The 17486-nt window shown below is 37.9% G+C and overlaps 1 protein-coding gene across 20 annotated transcripts in view; it reads left to right on the forward strand.

Moving 5' to 3' along the window:
* ebf3.S (EBF transcription factor 3 S homeolog) overlaps positions 1-17486 on the forward strand; it is a 144093-nt gene that overhangs the window by 110291 nt on the left and 16316 nt on the right. For all 20 annotated transcript variants that reach the window (XM_018227384.2, XM_041570897.1, XM_041570898.1 and 17 more), the window contains exon 11: positions 16285-16373. In XM_018227384.2, coding sequence (XP_018082873.2) covers positions 16285-16373 — 89 coding nt within the window. The remainder of the gene's footprint in view (positions 1-16284; positions 16374-17486) is intronic.

Consider the following 17486-nt stretch of genomic DNA (forward strand, 5'->3'; position numbering starts at 1 on the left):
TTCAATTGCGATACAGCCAATAACACACTTACACCGTTTAGAGTCGATAGCTTCTTACCACTGCAGCCAAGACAAACTATCTGTCTTGTGGGTCAGTGCTCTTTAAATAAATAATTTGTACTGACAGAGCCAATGGCTGCTGATTTTATTCTACATCTCATATCATTTTCTACAGTATGATTGTTTCTTCAATGTCTATTCCTGTAGCATGTCTACCAAGGTATGTGGAACCAAGGTTGCTTTTATGATAAGCTCCCTGTATACTAATGAACTTATTACACTGTGTAGTTTTTTGGATACATCTTGTATATACTGTACATCAGGCATGTGCATTCTATATATGCAATTTTACCCCCACACACTGAGATTGGCCTTCTTGCATGGCCATTAGACCACTCTTCACAAGCCTGTGATTAATCATGAATCACAGCCTGTTGATTATGCACAGCACATCACTTCACTAAGTTACAATATGGCTTTCTGCATTTCCATGGAAGTATATTTTGCTATGCTCCCTTATTGGATCCACTTTAGGCGTATAGGGTGCATCAGGTGGGCACAACGATAACAACTTCCTGAGCATGCTTGGAGTTGAAATCTATAACAGTTGACTCTGCTTCACAGATAATTGCTTTGATCTTGTTGCATCCATTCCTCTTTCTGTTGTACCCCAGCAGTTTGTAACTGTTGCCTGTTATTTTTCTTCATTGCTTATACATTGATCATGCTGACAATGATATTAGTTGTCTGCATGAAATATAAATGAATTGATGCCCTTTGTTTGTAGACTCCTTTAAATGAAGCAACGGGGGGGGGGGGCACAGCTTGACAATCAAAAGTATCAATAATTGAGCCAAGCATACTTACAATTTAAGTATCTGTTTCATCTATTTTACCATCAACCGTATAACGTGACATAAAGGACACTCTCTATAATGAATGGTTCGATAACTTTGAATTTTTATATTTTGTACCTGCTCTCTCTGTGCCTCAGAGGAGGTCTGAGGAATAAGACATACCATTTGTGCTATTGCACAAGCAGACGATTTGTCTTAATCAGTGACACCCATTTACCAGAATTGCTTAAAATGAACTATACCTCATATAGAAATCGCACATTGCCAGCGTTCCATTCATCATCTGAAAATTGAGGGCCAGTAAACTTTGGTGTTCCTCCAGCGGGATCGTAGGCATGCATCAAAATGTTAAAAATGATTGGTGAGAGAGGATTGTCTGCCATTTATCAAGGAAAGGAAACGTTATTTGCTAATTTCCCAAGCAAGACGGTGACAGGGTACTTCGTCTCTGCGCCCATAGTGACCAGCATGGCCTTTTTGTTATTAGAAGAAGTCAAGCTCTTTTTTGCTGCTGCTAACAAGATACATTTGTCTATCATCAGAGAATACTTTATTTTATTTCTAGCCGTCCCCACTCCACCCCCACGTATGGCAGCAACCAAAAGGTCCTCTGTATGTTTCATAATAGGTTGTTTATTGTACTTTTTTTTATAAGTTGTGGCAACTCTGGACAGAAGAGAAACAGATAAATCAACAACTTCCCAAGTCAAGGTGATGGTATTGACTCTGCTGAGCCGAATTTGACATAGTGTAGCCATGAGTAGACAGTCATTTATCTTAAAGGGGGGGAAAAATAAGGACAAAGGGTCATATATGTTTTAATCAATCAATGTGGTGTGGGGAGGTCTATAAAAATAAATAATTACAAACTATGTAATATTTTCAACTAAAGTATCACATTCACATCCATGTTCTAAATACAAAATATCAATCTATCCGATCTGTTTCGAAATACTCTCAAAGAGAACAAGAAGCTTTTAATATTCAGAAAGGCACGAAAGCAAAAAAAATGATTCTATTATTATGGACACATTAAGAAGCCATAACATGATCATGTTACCTTATGTTCTGAAAAATAATTAAGAAAAAAAAAAGCCACCACTCAGCATAGAACAGACCCCCTGCTGTTTTGTTTCATGACTGGTATGCAGTTTACAAGGAGGTAATTTAGCATTGGGCTTTATGGTAAAGACATTAAATTGTTCCAATTTTATTTTACTGCACAATGTTTAGATTTACATAGGCAATCATTTTGTTAATGAGGCTTTTAGTTGAATTTGTGGCATATTCTGATTTTACAAATATTAAATGGGATATTTACTTTTATTACGGCAGGCATAAAATGGACAGAAATGGTTTATTTTGCCTTGTATTACTTGCTCATAATCACACAGTAAGTATAAACCGGTGTAATTACCATGGAAAGTATCAGCTAGTCCAAAGAATCGTTTTAAAAGCAGTTTTTATTTTAATATAGAAAGATAGCCTTGTGTAGGTTGGCCAGTAAATGGATCTTTGCTAATTTTGGGCCACATAAGTGCCATCAGGGAGATGATTGGTCACTGTGTTGGTCTATGGTCTGATGCAGTTCTTGGTTAGCGGTTCTGATTAATATTCAGTATATATCTGAATTAGATATTTGATCATATAATGATTAGGTAAGGGGTTAATGTGGTGCCCATGCAAGGTCCAGAAAGCAGAGTTGGCAGCCAATGTTTGCTTGTATATGATTATTTTTACTTAAAGGGATACTGTCATGGGAAAAAACATTTTTTTCAAAATGAATCAGTTAATAGTGCTGCTCCAGCAGAATTCTGCACTAAAATTCATTTCTCAAAAGAGCAAACAGATTTTTTTATATTCAATGTTGAAATCTGACATGGGGCTAGACATTTTGTCAATTTTCCAGCTGCCCCAAGTCATGTGACTTGTGCTCTGATAAACTTCAATCACTCTTTACTGCTGTTCTGCAAGTTGGAGTGATATCACCCCCCTCTCTTTTCCCCCCCAGCAGCCAAACAAAAGAACAATTTGAAGGTAACCAGATAGCAGCTCCCTAACACAAGATAACAGCTGCCTGGTAGATCTAAGAACAACACTCAATAGTAAAAACCCATGTCCCGCTGAGACACATTCAGTTACATTGAGGAAAAACAGCAGCCTGCCAGAAATCATTTCTCTCCTAAAGTGCAGGCACAAGTCACATGACCAGGGGCAGCTGGGAAATTGACAAAATGTCTAGCCCCATGTCAAATTTCAAAATTGAATATAAAAAAATCTGTTTGCTCTTTTGAGAAATGAATTTCAGTGCAGAATTCTGCTGGAGTAGCACTATTAACTGATGCGTTTTGAAAAAAACATGTTTTCCGATGACAGGATCCCTTTAAGAATTATCTGGTCTTATAGAGGTTGACTTAACTAACAAGGATAGTTTATGAATTTAGAAAGCAATACATGATGCCTAATAAATATTACCGTATTTAAAGGTCTTTTTTATCAAGTTTTATGATTATCCACCAAAGGCCAGTCTTCTATTGGAGAGCACAGAAAGGGTTTTTTTTTTTACATTCAAACCCTCATAAGTAGTTACATATATAAGGATATAGGAGATGACCTGTGTAGGATGGCCTAAACCAATATGTTTTAATAAACACTTCTAGAAAGTGAATGCAAATCTTATATAAAAATTGGGTGTATTTTTCCCCTTTTGCATAGAAAAGATGAAATGGCTGCATGCAAGATGCGACAACAGGCACAGAAATGATTACAGCCCAGTTCCCCTCACTACAAGGATTGGTTTGCACCCAAATAATTACAGTATGTTTACACCCTTGACACAAGGCGTTTGAGTATGGTTTATTAGAGCAATTTGAGCAAACAGTTACCAGTGTCAGCCCTACAGCTATAGAGCATCATGTAATAAAAAGTCCTATCTATTGAACTAAACTTCAATGAGGAGGCTGAGGCTTAAAGCAAAATGTTATTTTATCTTTGAAACTAGAGTTCTTGTGGATTAAAAAACTAGCCTGTCTATTTTTACAATATTATCATCATCATTTAATATATTAATTTGTATTTGCTGTTTAGAACTTCACGTTGGTGCTCAGAACGTTTGTAGAAAGATTTGTAGAAAATAAAGACAGTCCTGACCTATCAAATTAAGGCTTATAACACAGAAGTCATTACAGATGCATAGTAGTTACACAGTAATTGAGAAATATAAAAGTTCGTCAAGCTCAGGCTTTCCAGCCACAACCCTGTAGAAAACCAATTTGGTCTCTAAGTGGGAAAATATGAAATGGGCAGTTAATATATTTGTTGGGTGGCTGGTATAAGCCCAGCAATTAATTCAAGTGTTTATCTATCTATCTATCTATCTATCATCTATCATCTATCTATTATAGGTAGCAAAGCTAAGAAGATTTAAGATTCAACCAATAATTTTCAGACTGCTATATTCAAAAGTAATTGATAAAGCCATCATTTAACTGTCTTAATACAACCTAAGCCACCGCTAGAATAACCCAACCCATGACATTTCCCAGTGTTCAGGTTTTCCTAAGCCAGGTTTCTATGCTTTAGAATTAGTGTCGTATTAAAGTAAGTCTTTCCCTCCTGCTGTTATAACAACAGGTGTCAATAAATATAAGGTGCCTACAAGAAAAGAAAGGTTAGAAAAATGTCAGACATCTTTACGGAACAATTCGACTCAACTCTCTGAAAAAGAATCAGATCAAATCCTCTTCTACATTTTAACACTAAACAGGTTGTAATAGCCTGTAGGTTTTAGTCGTAGTAAGTCAAGGATATTAGTCCTGCTTCAACAAGCAAGACTGCCTTGAAATGAGTGATGCATTTCAGGCCTTCCATTTCATTGTGTTTCCTATGCACCGCACTATGCTTGGCTTATCCTGCCGAGTTCTGTGATTGAAATTCATTGCCAAATTTATTGAGAAATTAATGAGAAAAGCTGCAAAGTATTGACTTTGAGAGGAAAACACAACTCATCTTGAATGAGGAGGAAAATGCAGCAATAATTTAGCCGCTATTGATTTTGCCCTGTCCATGTATTGATCTTCATTTTACAATATTAATTTGCACCTGCGATCGGCTTCAAAGGGGAACTGATTTCATTTCTGTGCAGTGTTAATCTACAAAGCATTAGGTGCTATTACCAAGTGCAGGTACTACAAGTCACCTCTGAAAGGATAATTTTTTTTCCTATATGGTCTTGTTACTGAAATAGACTAAAAATTATTTTTTTTTGTCTGACAAAATATTAAAGCGAAATGTATACCGCTTCTTAGCCCCATAGGCTGTAATTCATCTGCGCCTGGAACTATCAGCTACCTAGGATTCCAACCACTTCTCATCATCATGCCCACATCGGTTCAAAGTTCATGAAATTTCTATGAGCATTGATCTTTCCACATTGATTTTTTTTTTTAGCTGCAGCAGATCTTTGAAATTTTAATTTCCCAAGCATCTGAATTTCTTAGATGAAATGCACTTGGTAGAGACAGTGGATGATAAAGTGGAAAACAACATCATTTCCAAGCTTAAAAATAAGGGGCACAAAGGCAGTTTCAGACATTGTTTCATGCTTTTTTGAAGTTAAATGATGAAGATTTTAAGATAAAGGTAATGTAGTCAAAGGGGAGTTTAATGCCAGGTCAGTTGCATGGCTTTTTTATTCAACATTTCTCTTGTGAACCGGTCAAGAAAAAGACCTTCTCTACATCATCACTGGTCAAGTTCACTAAGTCATTTATCAGTAGGACATTTAATAACCTCAAGGTGATAAAATTGCGGTTGGCGTTTTTTTTTTTTTATTAAACCCCTTTTGCATTCAGCTGGTTAATGTGTAAACTACATGTCAGTAAACAGCACTTTGTCACTGAAATCCCCAACACCCTCTAGAGCAGGGATCCCCAACCTTTTGAACCCGTGAGCAACATTCAGAACTAAAAGGAGTTGGGGAGCAACACTAGCATGAAAAATGTTCTTGGGGTGCCAAATAAGTGCTGCGATTGGCCATTTGGTAGCCCTTATGTGGATTGTCAACCTACATTGAGGCTCTGGTTGGCAGTGACACTGTTTTTTATGCACCAAAACTTATCTCCAAGCCTGGAATTCAAAAATAAGCAGCTGCTTTGAGGCCACTGGGAGCAACATCCAAGGGGTTGGGGAGCAACATGTTGCTCACGAGCTACTGGTTGGGGATCACTGCTCTAGAGGCATGTCTCTAAAGCGAGCAATTTAATTTGACTTTATTTAATTTTTACACAACTTGTGTTGATCCAGGCAGGTGACAGTTTCCAAGCCACTATTGACTTCTTATGGGTCTCCCCATTAGCTAGAATGGTTGTAATCCTTTTTACAACCTCCCCCCCACCACCCAGTTTTAATTGAAGCTCTTTCTTGTCCTTTAAAAAGGATCTGCAGTTGCTGTCATTATGTAGTTAGGCGGCTAATGTGAAAAACTGCCTCATTACAAGGATCTGTTTGTAACTAGAAAACGACTGCATTATGACAAATGCATGATTTGGAAGTTACAGGAAGATGATCATTATTGAAATGCAACTGGAACTCGTTTAATAGCTGAAACCAGCAGCTGGAATGAAGCAAATAAATGTCTTCCTGTTATTACTGTTGTTGTAGTAGTGAGGTTTTTTCAGTCCCAAGGAAAATGAGTGTCAAATGCTGATTTTATTATATTTCTTTTCTGGCCTCATACTTGCTAAAAACAATAGACTGTCGGTGCTGAAAGAGACCCTCTTCCTGCATTTCAATCTTTTCTTTTTTCTTAATTTGTGTAATGATAGAATTGAAATGGAATGCTGGGAATGGCTGGTCAGTTTGTGGAAAGGACAAAGCTATGTATGAGAGTCTGGCCAATCTGACTTAAGTTCACACAAGCTGAAGGGAAGAGTTGGTAATATTCTCCTTTCAACTTGATAACAATTACTACGGAGAAGTCAAGCAATAGCTGTAGAATTCATGTTGTTTAATAGAACCATGGTAAGACCATTCAGTTCTGTCAATATAAATCATAGGAATGACTGATCCTTGTTATTCCTGTCCAATGAATAACTAAAGAGATTCACTGGAAAAAGGAGGGGGGTAAACCTTGAGTTTGCAGTCTAAGATCAAGTCAAATATACTCAAAGCTGTATTGGTTAGTCTACATTTGACAAGAATATTTTCCCCCTCTTTGCCTCAAATACTGAAGTGAAGCTGGTCATACATGTCTGGAACTTCTGGTATGACCAGGTTGCTTTGCAGGAAATAGTGCAGAGAAATCACGCGAACACTCAGGCCCTTCAAGCGAATACCCCTGGTGCCCAAAGCCTAAAGCTGGCCATAGATGCAAAGATCCGATCGTACGAATCATCGTACGATCGGACTTTCCCATCTCCCGACCCTCCACTAACCATTCAGATCAAAGTCTTTACCATTCCGATCAAATAAGAACAGATCACCCAATGTTCTGCCCCTGACAGCAATCGTACGATACTTATGTCTGACAACACTAGTGACAGTCTCCCACTGAAAATCGTACGATCGGCAATACACGCAGAGATATTATCGGCAGCCGACAGAAATTTTCTAACCTGTCCGATCGACCAAACGACCGATCTCCGCCGGACGAAAAATTTCGGGACTCTCCACACACGTTCCGAAAATCGTACGAATCCTCGATTCGTACGATCAGATCTTTGTGTCTATGGCCAGCTTAAGGGAGATGGCACTCCCAATGGTCCAATGTGAAGAAGCAAGAGGCTGGTGTTTATTGCGTCAAACAACGTTTCGGAGGGCGTTCCCCCTTTGCAGAAAATCACATCCTTCAATGGAGGGGCAATTGGTACAACAACCTGATCACAGGTGATTTTTATGGGTCATTATGTAAATGAGCTAAGTTCAGGTATTGTTCAAGGAGAGCAATGTTTTGTCTCTATACATGGACCAGTAAGCTGCTGGTTTGGTTAAGAGTAGTTGCCAAGCAATAAGGAGCTGGTTATAGGAACTTTTATAACGGGTTCTGTAAATTGAATACTCTCAGTTCAACTTTAACATTATAACCCGGAAAGAAAAACAACAAAGAAAAACATCTCGATGTGCGAACAATTACATTATAATCATTATATAAAGACTTTGAGGTCCATGTAATTGGCAAAGTCTTCCAAATGAACAGGGAATAAGTCCTGTCAGGGGAAGAAAACACCTCCCCCTCTCGCCTATTGGTATATTCCCCTTTTGTAGTTGGCAGATTGAATAATTTCTGGGCACAGCTGCAAGCCTGATACTGTTCTCTGCTGCCACATTAGCTCCAGCAATCCCAAGCTCAACTCACATCACCGAGCGTTAAAATTTTATCAATTGCGGTATGATTAATCCCCCCAGTACAGTGGAATGACTTAAATATTTAGAATGTTTCTTCTGTTATGGTTTAATGCATGTAAAGCAACCAGATTAACTCCAGAGCACTCAGATGTATTTAAATATGTATCCTTCTTGAGCTGTAGGCTATTTCTGCATGTAGGATTCATTGAGTGTATTTGGTCATGTCAGACCCTATTTGTTTGACCCAGTCTGGATACTAGCCTGCATATGATAACAGGATATCTGGCTCTTTCAGAGGTTGTCTGATTGCTTGCCTCATTTGGCATACAAAGCGATTCCTGCTATGCTCGCCTCTTATTCATTCAGATTTTATTGCTGTGTAATTTTCTTATTCTAAAATAAAAGCTCTCCGACAAAAATTACTATGCATTAGGCCACCGTAGCCTACTCAAATGGATATTAATACAGTTTATCTCGAAAAGGGCAAATAATGTATTTGAAACAGATAAAAGGCCTCCCATTAAAGGGAGAATGTTAATATCTTATGGCATAGTTAATATAGAGAGATATTTCATATGGAAGGCATGTTTTATTAGTTGTGGTACAACAGCCTACTAATCTAAATGTAAATCTTACATTTTACAACTGTCTGAGTAATTATTTGCCGTTCTTTGATTGAGTTATTTTTTTTTGGGGGGGGGGAGGCAGGAAATTGTAAAATCAATACATTTTTTTTAATATATAGGTGGGAATTAAATGTAAATACTGTATATCAGTAGCTTTACTTGGTTTAACTATAGCACGAAAATCACTATTGAAGTCAAAACACCCCAATTGCTTATTAATAATGTTTTAATGTTAGAATCTTCTGGGTCAGGCAATTCCAGGTCTGGGTTAATTCCCCAGTGAATACAACACTGTTATGTTTTATAACCTTTCCAAGTATCCTCGGTGCCGCCCTGGGTGGTGTCCATTCTCAATATAGTACTTTTAGTCCAGTTTACTTGGGGTAATGATAAAATATAGCAGTATGGCGCTCTCCAAGGCTGGGTTGATTACATTTTTATGGAAGAAGTACCTTGACCCAGGCCATTATTTTTTGTATCCATTAAGACACAGGGGGTTATTTATCAAAGTCCAAATTTATCTCAATTATTTGCTTCGAGGGAAATAGAAAATCAGATCTTCACAATATTTTCAGATTCATGATTTTTTTGGATTTTTAACCCGAAAACTCTGAAAAATTCGAGTTATTGCATGAAACCAAGAGCACATCAAAAAATCATTGGGACTTCTCCCATTGACTTATATGCAACCTTGACAGGTTTGAGATGCCATATTTTCTGATTCAGACTTTTCCATACTCGGGGTTTAGTAAATTCCGAAAAATCTGTGAATTTTTAAAAACCTGATTTTGTAAAAAAAAAAAAAATATTTTTTCCCGGAATTTAATAAACCCAGAGGATGAAAAAGTCTGAATCAGAAAATATGGCATCTCAGACCTGTCGAGGTTGCATATAAGTCAATGGGAATTTTTCGTGATGAAGTTAGTACATAACCCCTATAACATTTTTATTATGAAAATAACCCTTATATGCAGAAACCCAGGACCCCAGCATACTAGATGATGCCATAGGTGTGTGCAATTTTTAATTGACTTATTCTTTACATAGACAATATTGTTATTAGAAATTATTGATGTTTTGCAACATATCAAATGCTCATGTGCGGAAAGGGATTTAATTGGCCACATGTTTGTAAAAATGTAAAACTGTAAAATGTAAAACCTATAATATTCCCCTAGAATTTATTTTTAATATAAATTTGATACCATGCACACTTCCATGTGAAAGTATTGTTTATACAGACCCAGAGTGTTGACATATATAAACACACACAAACTGAAAAATGCTTATTAGAACCCAAAGTCTCATTCTATAATTTTTGAAAATTTTGAATATAAATATTTTTTTTAAATCCATGACTTTAAAGTTACCCAAGGCTCCTTCTCTAATTATCCACGAGGTCAGTAAGCAAAATTGGGAAGAAGCTGGGAGATCAATACAAATTATCCCTGAGCAAACCAGTGCTGACAGTTTGAATTGCAGCATATGTTTACCCAAAATCAGGCAATTTATCTTAATATCAGCAAAGTAATGCAGTGCAGGTGAAAGGTCAGGCAATCTCTCCACCTCATAATTACCCAGTTCTAAAACAGGAAAGTAGTATTGATTGGCCTAGCTCAGTACTCTGTGACTGGGACGTGCCAACGCTTTGCCCTGGCTCGGCTGGACTCTTGGCTTGTAAACTCGACACACTAAGGATTTATTAGATGTGTGCGAAAGGTCTTATGTTTTCTACTTTACTTGAAGATTTTACCAGTGAAGTCTCTCCTGCTCCTCATTTTGTCAAGCAGCGGGGAGTTAGTTTTTTTTTTTTGTTTTTTATTTGCTCTGATCTGTGGGAGTTAGATCTGCTTGCAGTTTTAGTATTAGTTGCAGGCAAGTCAAAGGAAACAGAAAAAATAAATTACAAACAATGCTGCTCATATGGAAAAAAATTATCGGAAAATTGATAGAGACTAAAGTGCCACTTCAGAACTCATTTGCCCCCCCATGGGTGTCTCACCTAAGGCTGAAGTCTGTTGCATTTTTCAAGGTTTAGCTGATCTGTGAGTCTGATAAAGATTGATAAGAGTTTTATGGATGCAATACAAATGGTGATACCTAAAACATGCTTTACAATCAGGGCTGATCCTGGCCCCTTCGCCGCCTGAGGCAGTAGCAGTTGCTGCTGCCCCCTCTCCCCTGGAAATTCGCTCTTAAAGTACCAGGAGCAGCATTTTTGCACCCCTGTTTACAATGAATGGATAATATCTCTTCCCCATCCTTTGTATTAAAATATGTAAGGCAAGAAAACTTAGCAATGGTCTGTGTCTATAGGATTTTCTCTTTGAGGTTACTTTAATTTATCTTGATGCAATTAACCCTAAAAATACTCAAAATCACCATAGCCACAATGTAGGCCCTATTCATTATAAAACAGTTGCCTACAAGTGAAATTGCTGTAGTTTGCCATTAAATTGTGCAGACATCATTAAGCAAGCTCAACTTCAAAAGCTACAGCCATGATTACACGAGGCACTTTGAAAGCAATGTCATTACAAACAAAACAACATCATTTACCCAAGTTACCCAAATCTCTTTTCTGACATGCCATTAGCATCACTGCTTCTCCATAAAGGTTCTAAGGTTAAATATCAGCCCTGGCCTATACACACAGACTGAGATTCCAGTTAAGTGCTCTAAACCTTATAATAATGAATGTAAAGCCTACAAGCTCTTGATCACATCAGTTCATTGGATATTTACCAGGACAGCATAGCACACTTGGCAATGGAAGTTTTCTTTTGCTCAACAAACCTAAATATATGTGAAGACAACAGTTAACATCTTTGTGAAATATACTTCCATATAGAGCAGTGATCCCCAACCAGTAGCTTGTGAGCAACATGTTGCTCCCTAACCCCTTGGATGTTGCTCTCAGGGTCCTCAAAGCAGGAGCTTATTTTTGAATTCCTGGCTTGGAGGCAAGTTTTGGTTGCATAAAAACCAGATGTACTGCCAAACAGAGCCTCCTATAGGCTGCAAGTCCACATAGGGGCTATCAATAGCCAATCACAGCCCTTATTTGGCACCACCCAGGAACATTTTTCATGCTCGTGTTGCTCCCCAACTCTTTTTACAGCTGAATGTTGCTCATGGGTGAAAAAGGTTGGGGACCCCTGATATAGAGTGTTTGGAACTACACTAGGGGGCAGATTTACATAGGGTCGAATATCGAGGGTTAATTAACCCTCGATATTCGACTGCCGAATGTAAATCCTTCGAATATCGAAGTCGAAGGATTTAGCGCAAATAGTTAGATCGAGCGTTCGAACGAAAACGTTTGAACTTTTAAATCCTTCGAATCGTTCGATTCGAAGGATTTTAATCCATCGATCGAACGATTTTTCTTTGACCTAAAAATTGATAGAAAGCCTATTGGGACCTTTCCCATAGGCTAACATGGCACCTCAATAGGTTTTAGGTGGCGAAGTAGGGGGTCAAAGTTTTTTTTAAAGAGACAGTACTTCGACTATCGAATGGTCTAATATTCGAACGATTTTTAGTTCGAATTGTTCGATTCGAAGTCGAAGTCGTAGTCGAAGGTCGAAGTAGCCAATTGGATGGTCGAAGTAGCCAAAAAAAACAAGTTTTTTTTATTCTATTCCTTCACTTGAACTAAGTAAATGGGCCCCTAGGCATCTTCCCTAAATCATTTTCCGCAACACATTGTCCATAAGTCTCATGTCCCACGTGTACTGCTCAAAAACTTCATTTATAACACCACCTTAAAAGGTGGTTTCCAAACACAGTTCCTCCTTGTTTGAAATGTTGACATATGTTAGGACTAATCACTTATACGTTTACAAGTGGGAATGCAGTTTCTTTTTTTACACAAAAACATATCTTGAAAACATTGAATTACAATTCCAAAGACGGCGAGTACCATAAATGCATCTGAAATAAATGGAAATATCTGCTCTGAGATGAAAGAGTAAAGTTATTACAAGTCATAAAGCTTCTGAAAGCTTGCATTAAAGCCTCTATGCCCTGTCAGTACCATTTGCATGAAATCAATAGCAGCAAGCCATCTATCTTTTCTGATCACCTTTCATCACAGCAGATTCATTAAGTCAAACAGTCACAGTAATTAGGTAGATATAGAGGAAACTCTGACTTGCATGTGGATCCTACTATTTTCCTTTTACCAAAACTGTAATATAATGCCTAATTACCCTTTATGTCAAGGAAGGCATTCCATAAAGCCTTGGGTCTACTCTTCTAGAGTACACAGCTTTAGCCTAGGGTAGACTGAAACCTACAGAACATGACAGATTGTCCCCAAAGTCAGTGTTGACAGCTTCTGATGATTAATGGAGCTGATTATGAAGAGGTCCCGCACATATGGAATTTGCATTACAGTGGCTTAGAAATTTTTTTTGCCATGTCACATATGCTGAGGTTTTTTTTTTCTATGGAGCCCTTACTATTTGCAGAAGAAAAAGAAGGGTGAAATCACAGCAAAAGCCATGTCATGTAAAATCAATACATCGGATCAATTCTTTATTAACAAGAAAATGTCTTACTTCACATTTCTGTGTGGACCTTTGTCTCCGGAATACATGATGGAATGTCAAATCAAATTGTAGTCTTCAACTTTCTGTCATGTTATTGAGTTAATATGCATGCGACGCCTTGCAAGATGCTTGTTGTCTCTTGATAAATACAACACTATAAGTGCTTGTTAGGAATGATAGCTAATTACACTAGATATATATGTTAAAAAAAAAACTATTTCATTCCAAAAAAAAAAAAAAAAAGTAGCTTGGCAATGGAAGAACAAAGAGCTGCATGGACTTATTTAAGAGATTCTACCTCTTAATAGAATTTTTTTATCTTCAATGGCTTAAGTTTTCTTTCTTCAGTGATCGAAATATCAGGAGCAGCTGACAGCTGAGCCTCTATGGCAGGGGTCCCCAACCTTTTTTTACTCGTGAGCCACATTTAAATGTAAAAAGACTTGGAGAGCAACACAAGCATGAAAAAATTCATGGGGATGCCAAAAAAAGGGCCGTGATTGGCTGTTTAGTAGCCTCTATGTGGACTGGTAGCCTACAGGAGGCTCTGTTTGGCAGTACACATGGTTTTTATACAACTAAAATTTGCCTCCAAGCCTGGAATTAAAAAATAAGCACCTGCTTTGAGGCCACTGGGAGCAACATCCAAGGGGGTTGGTGAGCAACATGTTGCTCGCGAGCTACTGGTTGGGGATCACTGCTCTATGGTAATTGTGCAGTTTATAGTACATCAGAGTGTTGCAAGAGAACACAGATGTCTGTGGACTATCATAGTACTTGCTCCGGTGGGCCTTCAGTTCTTCATAGAGAATTATAGGAAGCTTCTACCTATTTCTATAGTTTCACCCGCAAAGATCAAAAAAATTTTTGACATTACTCTTGTGTTACTTGGGTAATGGTCATGCAGTAAGCTGAAATAAGAGCATACATTAAAACAAAAGTCTTTGCAACAGTATGATGTTTCTCAAGGTTTATAGCCACAAATAAAAAATGCTTCACACCCACATCCGCCCCTCATCCACCGCCACATGCACTATTTTTTTTGTGTTGTTAATCATGAAATTACATGGTACCTAACGAGCGATGGACAAAATTGCAGGTTGAGTAATGAATAAGTCAAGACAGCCTCTATTAGTCTTTAAAAAAATATATTGATTTATATTGCACCTTTCACCGGAGAGTTGCCTGGTTAAAAATGATTTTGGCATTAGGGAGTAATATACACTAATAAGTATTTTCATCCCAACTGTAGTCTTTAGGCCTCCAGGCTCAGTTTGGGTATGGAGTCTGCCACAGCTATAATAAAGCTCTATGACTTCTTATAAAGCTTGTTAAACACAATGTGTGCAGTCTAACCGAGTCAGGATCTTGATGCATGCTCCATACACAGCAGCATGTGTCGCTGATTTATGACCAAGCACAGTTCATAGTCAAAATTACAATTTGAAGGTAAAAAAAAGATTAATTACTGTTTGTGGCCTGCAATTTCACGAGGCTGGTGGGTTGCAGCTGTAGAATGATAGTGCTCTACATCAGTTTGTAGTCAGCCATTCACAGATTATTAAAGCTTTGCAAGATTAAGTGCTCCTCCTGCCTGGTTTGTACTTAGGCAATATGCTAGACAAAAAAAGACCACAGGGATAAATCTGAAACAAGCAGTAGCCGGGACATATGTCATAATTGCCAGTTTCACATACATCTATGGAAAACACTGTTTGATAAAAGCATCATATCATTATATATATTTAATGTTATGCTTGACTTCCATATTATTATAGTGTAGACTGGACTTGCTTATGGCAGAATAATGACTAGCATAAGCGAGCAACATGCAAGGTTGTATAAGTATGGAGTTTTGGTATTACTCATTGGTAATCAAATAGCTAATGGAGAACTGTACTAAAACTGGTTGTGTACATGTCTTTATAACTGAAAGTAGTCCTAAGGATATACTAAGTAAAAGACAAGCACAGTAGGAACAGATGCTATGTTGTACCTCCACCACCACTTCCAATTGCACCAATATTGTACATAGCAGCCAGTTACAGACTAATTGTATTTATTATTCTATCTGTATCAGACTGATCAAGACTAATGATGACTGGTTGCTATGGGTGACTGATCAGGTGCAAATTTGACAACTAGATCCAAAGACATTGTTTGTATCCAATTTATGTGGAGATTGTTGGACTCAATCTATTAAACTAGTGAATTTTGGCTGCGTACAGTGACTTTGAAGCATTGTATCCAGTGTAATTTGGTCACTCACATATCCATTGAGGCCAATTGTTATGTAATTTGATGACCATTAGTTTGTGTGGAGTTAGAACAAGTGTGTTGATTACAACCAAGTCGATTAGCCAAAGCATAGTTAAAGTGTAGAGTCCTGCACAGGTCCATTTTCTTATACCTGTACCTTACCCATACCTGCTACTCATGACTTACAACCCTTAATTTTCCCGCACTGATTCGCTCTCCAAGCTGACCCTCAGTAGGCTAACTAACCTTCCCACCTGGGGATACGCAAAACTGGAAGTGACGTCACTTTGGACTGAAAGTGACGTCACTCCAGCTCTGAATCTGCAAAAAAATTGAAAAAAAAATCTACCAGAACTACAGGGGAGGGTGGGAGGGATCAAGCTTGCACCTTTTTTGGATGCCCATTCAGGTTACCTGCGGACTGCCTGCACAACCAGAGAATCTGGGACTTTCTGCCGAAACCCAACCACTTTGCGTGTATTTCACGGGTAGCCCTGGGTACCCAACCGGATGCAGGACTCTACTTGGTGGCCATCAGCAACTTGTGCCAATGTGTGCCCATATGTGCATTTTAAAACAAATGCTGATTATAAGTGATATGCATAACTTAAAATTAACCTTCAACCCATCTTCCTCCTTCAGCTCTGAATGAACCAACCATAGACTATGGATTTCAAAGATTACAAAAAGTCATTCCAAGGCATCCAGGGGACCCAGAACGGTTACCAAAGGTCAGTAGGATATTTACAGTGTATAAATCATTCTATTAATGGTAAATGGAACAAGACCAAATAGCACCTGTATGGTGCATTGAAATTTATTTTTTGTCTATTCTAGCATGTATGGGTTTAATAATAAATGAACTTTCATCTTTGCCCTTTCCCAAGCTATCATTATATGCATATTTCTTGACTCAATAATGCTAATTAGCTTAAAGCTACAGGGGAGAGGGTGGGGAATACTTGGTGCACTTGAATAACACTCTAATTGAAGGCCAGTCATAGGTTGGGTATTAGTGCTGCACATGCAAGACTGTCAATAGGAGCCAAACTATTAGTCAAGGGCATTGATACCTTCAAATTAGGGATGAAGAAAAATGAAAAGATCAACGATGTGTTTTTTTGGGGGTGGGGGATGTTAATGCTTATTATAACAAGAAGTATTTGAACTGAAGACTAAATAGCTTAGTCTACTGCAGGTAGAGTAGTAAAAGCAAACATCTGTTGGTATGTGTGATTGAACTGGGATAAACATCGCCACTTTAATATATAACCTTGGCTTACTATTCTCTTGGAATATCTCTTTTGACTGGCTGCCAATCTCATCTCATCTATGACCAATGGCCAAACACAATCTGAGATTTTTATTCATATTTCTCTCATGGACAAGAGAAAACAATAGCCTAGAGAAAATATGAGAAATGACATTGCTATTGATAAATCAAAAATTGGTGACAATATATAGATATATTTCCAGTACTGGCATACAAGTGAACCCCAGCCCACCAGAACCAGAAAGGATCTGTTTAGTATAAGGTTTTTGTTTTTGGAGAAGGGCTTAGAAGAAAAGAGGACAAAAGACTTGAGAGATGCGAGTATTTCAAAATCTGAAAAAGGGACATAAACTTCCTGCATAATGAAATAGTTCAATTAAACATTTTCCACTCCAGTAGCCTGTAGTGATTTCAATCTAACCAGCCCCACTCTGATCTGTGATTATTTGACTGTTGTTTTCCTTTCATTTTCTAAAGCCCGATTCAGTTTAATCTTTTGTTTACAAAGGTTTTGTTATAAGTCCCTGACTTAGCTAGCTAGCAAATGAAGTTCCCATATTAATATCTGGAG

The sequence above is a fragment of the Xenopus laevis genome, chromosome 7S (genome assembly GCF_017654675.1).
Source record: "Xenopus laevis strain J_2021 chromosome 7S, Xenopus_laevis_v10.1, whole genome shotgun sequence".
NCBI lineage: Eukaryota > Metazoa > Chordata > Amphibia > Anura > Pipidae > Xenopus > Xenopus laevis.